Source organism: Physcomitrium patens, chromosome 21, assembly GCF_059467195.1.
Source record: "Physcomitrium patens ecotype Gransden chromosome 21, ASM5946719v1, whole genome shotgun sequence".
Classification (NCBI taxonomy): Eukaryota; Viridiplantae; Streptophyta; class Bryopsida; order Funariales; family Funariaceae; genus Physcomitrium; species Physcomitrium patens.
Window position 1 is genome coordinate 264,787 of NC_143430.1, and position 6,688 is coordinate 271,474.

The 6,688-nt window shown below is 35.3% G+C and overlaps 1 protein-coding gene across 1 annotated transcript; it reads left to right on the top strand.

Annotated features, from left to right (window-relative positions):
- The first annotated feature begins 3,291 nt into the window (after positions 1–3,291).
- On the top strand, positions 3,292–6,688 carry LOC112274419 (uncharacterized). Its single transcript, XM_024503906.3, has 6 exons — positions 3,292–3,837; positions 4,058–4,942; positions 5,096–5,215; positions 5,326–5,526; positions 5,740–5,935; positions 6,053–6,688. Exons 1-6 carry the CDS (start codon positions 3,655–3,657, stop codon positions 6,244–6,246), a joined length of 1,779 nt encoding a protein of 592 aa, XP_024359674.1. The 5' UTR covers positions 3,292–3,654; the 3' UTR covers positions 6,247–6,688.

Sequence of the window (6,688 nt, forward strand, 5' to 3'; positions counted from 1 at the left end):
TTTTCTTTCTTTCTCCTTTTACACAAAGGGGTGTACCAAACGTATTGATTAGTTTGAGTGGTGACAAAAAAGTATTTTACATCCTCTGATAGGCACACATTAAAGCATAACAAATTACTTATTGTACAACGACTACTAGTACAACTATTAGTTAGTGTGTTTATTTCAACTCACGTATCAACATTTCTTAATGTCAATTTTTTTTTTATAGCAAGTTCTAAGTCATCTCAGTCTTATTTCAACAAGTAATAACAAACCTTAGAAACAAACTATAAGATTATGGCGATATCATAGCATTAAGGATCATTTCTGTCTTCTTTTTTGTTTTCGTTTATTTAAATATCCAATCAATTTTCATAAGACCAAATCTCAAATTTTTCCAATCTTCTATTTTCTTTGTATAAACTTCTAAAAAATAATCAATAAACGTCTCCACTTGGCTCTTGTAAACATAATCTATTCCCAATTCTTTCTTATACTTTGTATTAATCATTTTTGTTAATATTAGTAATTACTTATTTATTATTTTGACTTGAAATAAAATTTTAAGTATTATACTAAAATATTTTAATGCTTTTATATGTTTGTGTTGTTAAGTTTGTTATTTTTTATTTTTTAGTATTTATTTAATTTTACATTATAAAATATAAAAATAAATATATATTAATGAAAAGTATGATTTTTAATTTAAATTAAATTAAATCTATTACTTTATTAAATTATTAGTATAATAATTTTGTATATATTTAAATTATATATATATATATATATCACTTTAAATGTATATTTTTCATGATAGTTAGGATGGATGGATCAATTAAGTAAAAAAATTGGATCTATGTAATATTTTTCTATATATATTTATATTTATATATTTTTATATAAAATATATATATATATAGATATATACATTTACACCTACATATGTATACTTATATTTATCTAAATATGCATGTATATAAATTGTAATTTAAGATTTACTATAAATTAAGAATAGTAAATATTTCTTTTAAAAAATATATTTAAAATATGATAGGTTATCCACTTCAATAAATTTTAACTTTTAAATTACTCAAATAATAATCTAATGTCTAAAAGATTTTTAAAAGTTAAAAATTAAAAAGTAATTTTTAACTTTTAAAAATCTTATAGACATTAGAATTTCGTAAGATGCAAATATTACAGCTATGGCCAAAGATTTTGATTGCAAATTATACTTAAGAGCGGTAAGAACATCTTTTATACTCAACCATCAACTTAAAATATCTAATAATATATTATGACTAGATTTTAAATAAAAGATAACTTTTTATTAGAGTCTCTTCTTTTAAAATTGCATCTTTATTACTTTTTGGTGGAAAAACAACTCATTTCACTTTCATGGTTTTTTTTGGTCTATATAAAAAAATAAACTTTTTGAATACAAACTCAAAATAAGAAGGATTACTTAAAGTTGCTAAGATATATTTATTAGACATGGAGCACCATTAACTAAGAAGGCAATGTTTAAAGTTGTAAAAGGTTGTTATTTGATATTATAAGTATTTAATAAGGAAAAATTAGTGGAAAATTATTTGTTGAGGTCAAAACATTTTTTTTATTTTTTGTTGATTCTTTGTTGTAGAACAAAAATAAAAGTTGTGATTACAAATTTAAATTACTCTTGTTTATGGCTATTTATACAAAAAAAATGATTATCACAATCAACATGAGATTGTACCAAGCTAATAATACTAAAAGGATATGACAATAGAAACTTTGTATAATGTATGTTTAGCATTGATAATAGAATAAAGACTATTTATGTTCAAAATTTTAAAAATGTAGTTAAAATCCTTAATGAAGTTGATATGCATAGATTAGTAAATTAATTAAGAAAAAAAAATCTATGGAAATATCATTAATTATATAAAAAATAAACAATATATCAAAAATTGTGTAATTTTATTTGCTACTAATATATGCATTGATGAGTTGAATCTTCTTGTTTTGTAATTTTTTTCTCAATAAAGGAGCAATTTTTTTTTTTCTATAGATTCAAATTAAGTTTATAATGAAAGTAATTATATCATCCATCTAATTGAGTTTCTAAATATTTTTTCTATGAATGGATGTTTTATCATGATGTTATGGAATTTGGCACATGTTTACACAATATAATATATCTAATTGTAAAAGATTTTATACCAAATATAATTAATATTGAAATTATAATTGGAGCCCAACTTTATATATAGGTCTTTATTTTACCAATTAAGTTAAATTTCTTAAATTTTGAAAAAAAAAAAAACAAAAATAAATTACAACAAGCACAATTTCTATTAAAGATTATTTTTTACATATCAATTAATAAATCTCAAGGACAAGAAAAATCTATTTTAAGGCTATATTTACCAATACTATTTTTGTTTTTTGTTTTTTATTATTTTCTTTTTCTATCAATTACATGTTGTTTTATTACAAGTTGAATCTACACATAATATTACTATATCATTTTATTTTAGATATTATGGACTTAATAAAATAATTTTTCTTATCAAAATATATTTATAGACTAAAATTTATGTTTAATATTTAAGATCAAAACAAAGAATCTTCTAAAATAAAGTAAGATATATATATATATATATATATATATATACAATTTTGTTTCTCTATCCATATTTCTATCCAAACTATATTATACTTTATTACACATCAATTACTAAATATAATATATTACTTCTAAAACAAAGCAAAGAACTCCAATGTCAGTTAAATATTTAACTAGCATTTGTAATTGAAATATTTAACAAGTATATCTTCTTAAGAGAAGAAATAGGAGGAAAATCCAAAATATTTTTTACAATTAAAAATAATAATAAATAATCTGGAATTTAATATTTAAATTACTGTTTAATTTTCACTTTTTAAAGTGAATTGTTGATGGTGTCCAAGAAAGTCCAATAAGTTTCATCATTTAGGTGCATGATAATGTCTTATAATTTCAGTTTTTATCATAAAGTTGATAGCACTATGGTTTCAAGAAAGCAGGATTTTCACAAGAGTACAAATTTGAGACTATTGTTACATACAAGAAAGATGGACGTTAAAATGTTGGGATTGTGACATCACCATCTGCGAACTGGTAACGAGAGATTGGTTGAAGGCTGGGGCGATCAGACCAGAGAGGAGGATTGATGCTTGGGTCAAGGCAGGGTCTGATCGAAAGGAAGGATTGAGGACTGGGTGTGGGGAGGGGGGTTTGAAGGGAGGGTATGGGGGGGTTGCGATCGATCGCAATGCGTGCGTGCGCTACGCTACGCTAGTGTCTCGTGCACCATACCTTACCTGTTCCTCCTCCTCCTCCGGCGCGATTGCCCGCCCGCTATGCCTTTGCCTTTGCCTTGACGAGCAATTGCTCCTTTATTTCTTAATTGCTTCATTGCTCTGCTTTGCGTCCCCTTCCTCTTCCTCCCTTCCTCTCTGGCTCTTCTTCACTTCTATTTGCTCTCCTCATCTTCCTTCTCCTTCTCTTTCTATTTTGTGTTCTTTTTCTGCTGTTTTCTTGCGATGAATCTCGTGTATCGCCTCGCGCGTCCTTTCCCTTCCTCCTCTTCTTAGCCCCTCTCCTCTGCCTCTCCTCTGGGTGAATTTTCTGCACTGATCTGTTGGATGGATACCCCTCCTCACACGCGCACCCCCACCGACATGCTGCTTTCGTACCAACGACCCCACTCGCAACCTCTGCAAGATGAAGTCCCCACCTGTTCTATGTGTATGGAAGTCCTCGGCACCTATGGTGGTCCTGCTTCCCTCCCCTGCGGCCACAACGGCTGCCTCGCCTGCCTCCAACAGGTTCTTCACATTCCCAATCTAGGGTTTTCTCTCCCCTGATCCTGCTCGGTTGCTTTTGCCTCCCCTTGCCGCTGTGATGGTGCTGGCGGTGTTGATGTTGACGCTTGTTATGACGATGGTAGTGCTATGCTGGTGGTGGTGATGGTGGTAGTGCCTGCTGGTGCTGTTGCTGATAATGATTTTGGTCATTCTCTTTTTGTGTCTTCCTCTCCTGCTGCAGGTGCAGATGCACTCCGCTATGCCCCTCTGCCCTCTTTGTCGAACGCCCTTCGAGGCTGACGTCAATTTATGTCTAAATTTAGACTTGAGAGATGCCATTGATCGGATGCAAGCAGCCGCTGTTGCATCGCCTTCGCAATTCAAGGCTGCTGAATCGGAGCGTCTTGCGGTGTCCTACAACCACCCTCACGACGGTCAAACATGGGATGCAAATTATCAGGGGGACCCGCCATGGCAAGAGGAAACAGGACCATGGATTCCTGTTTCATCTGCCAAGGAGCGAGTGCATGCCTCCGCCGGTAGCACCAACAACTTTGAACAAGGTTACTGTAGTAGTGAATACGAGGAAAGGTGGGCTGGGCCCAATACTACCCCCAATGTAAACGTTTGGAACGTCTTGAGGGGGGCTCTGTCCATGGTCGCCGGAATTGGTGGCTGGGTACGTGGTGAGGATGATAATTCCTCCGATTGGCCTTACGAGGGTCAAAATCATTCTGGCATGAACATAGGACTTGAGAGATCAGATTCTGGCAATTCCTGGAGGAATCAAGGTCATGTACCTAGTGCCCCACCTCTTCTTCATGGGTCTAATGGAGATGACGTTCGTTCATTGAGAGCTCTTCTGGAAGCGGAGCCGCCGCAGTGGATGCCGGACAGCTCTTCGTATGCGTGCATGCAATGTGGTGCCAACTTCCGTCCAGTTACCGTGGGCCGTCATCATTGCCGATTTTGCGGGGGCTTGTTCTGCAGGCGTTGCTCTTCCGGAAGGTCTTTGTTGCCAGTCAAGTTCCGGGAGCGAGATCCACAGAGAACGTGTGACACATGTTTCGAGAGGCTCGAACCAATTCAACGAACCCTAGCTGATCGAGTTAGCAATGCTGCTCAGGTCTGGTCTCGCTGCGATTTTTTCGTTGCATGATTTGAGGATCTGGCTATCAGGTTCCCTTGAAGACATCAGATTGTGGAAAGGAATTACGTATTTTTCTTGAAGTTCTTGTCATGGTACATTTTACCGACTCAATGTTTGCTAAATTTACAGGTGGCGACTCATGATGTGACTGACTCGACCTGTATGAGAGGGTGGCTTAATAGCCCTGTCGGTTTATCAATGGAGCAGGAGATTTACAAGGCAACAAACACTGTGCGGGCCTACTACAAGGTACTTATTGTAGTACTTCAGATGGATATCTTTATAAATGTGTGCCCCAAATATTTTCGTGCTTGAAGGATGTTTCGGTGGTTTAAGCAGACTTGCATTTGTCTGCACAGATCGGCAAATTGAAACCAGAGAGGTCAATACCAGATGCAGTCTTAAAGGGAGCAAGAGGCCTAGCTATTCTAACTGTCTTGAAAGCTGGAATGATGGTTACGTACAAGCTTGGCACTGGGCTGATAATTGCTCGAAAGCCGGATGGCTCCTGGTCTGCACCGTCGGCGATGGCCTCGTGCGGACTGGGATGGGGTCCTCAGGTGAAATTCATGATCATTTCATTTATACTTTGGTGCTATTGATCGCCTTCTTGGACCACGTTCAAAGCTTATCTCTATGTGAGGGTTGTTAGGGTTAGCTCTAAAGAAATACAATTGCTCGTATTATTTCGTGGAATTTTATAACTATGATTCTTCCTTATCATTTTCCCCCTCTCTATTTGCCTAAATAAACCACTTTAACGATGTGCATAGGCTGGAGGGGAGCTCACCGACTTTATTATTGTACTCCGAACAATGAAAGACGTGAAAACTTTCTGCAGTCGAGTCCATTTTTCTATGGGTGCTGGTGTTAGTGCGGCTGCCGGGCCTGTTGGTAGGGTTGCCGAGGCAGATATTCGTGCAGGGGATCGAGGTGCAGCTACTTGCTATACATACAGCTGCAGTAAAGGTGAGACTGTAGTTGGTTCATGTGTCTTGCTGCATTCGACTTTTACATACTTTAAGTTGCCTTGAAGATGTGTACCTGTACTTATATATGATATATGGTTGTTGATTTCTTCAACAGGTGCATTCGTTGGTATCTCACTAGAGTATAATTTGGTGGCAACTCGCACTGCGACCAATGCAAATTTTTATGGCGATCCTTATCTTACAGCATCAGATATTTTGTTAGGCTCAGTTTCAAGGCCTAGGGCAGCTGGACCTCTGTACAGCGCACTACATGATTTATTTGGGAAAGTGGAATCTCTTGGCGAGTAGGGGCTTCCCGAGCATCAATGTACAGGCTTGGTGGAGATGATGCTCCCATTATGTTTATATAGCATTCAGATGTTTGTATATAGCTTTCAATTGAAAACTTCTGGTACGTTCGTGAAATAGCATGAAGCATGTCGGTACTGTCTTCCACCTTATGGGAGCCTTTTACGGTAGTTCAGGCTTTCAAGATATATGCAGCAGCCTAATGAAGATAGTTTGATCAGAATAACATCAAGCAATTGGAATTTGTGAGAGTTGGAAGTTGTAACCCAGTATCTCTTATTTAGCAGCATTTGTTTTTTTACAGGATAATTCTAGGGTTTGCTTAGGTGTTGACCCATCTGGTTTGTGTCTAAGATATTGATTCCTAGTACAATTTGTTATGTGCTACTAAGCGAAACCTCATTCAGGGGGTTAGACATGAATCCGGTGCTTTCATTTTCTA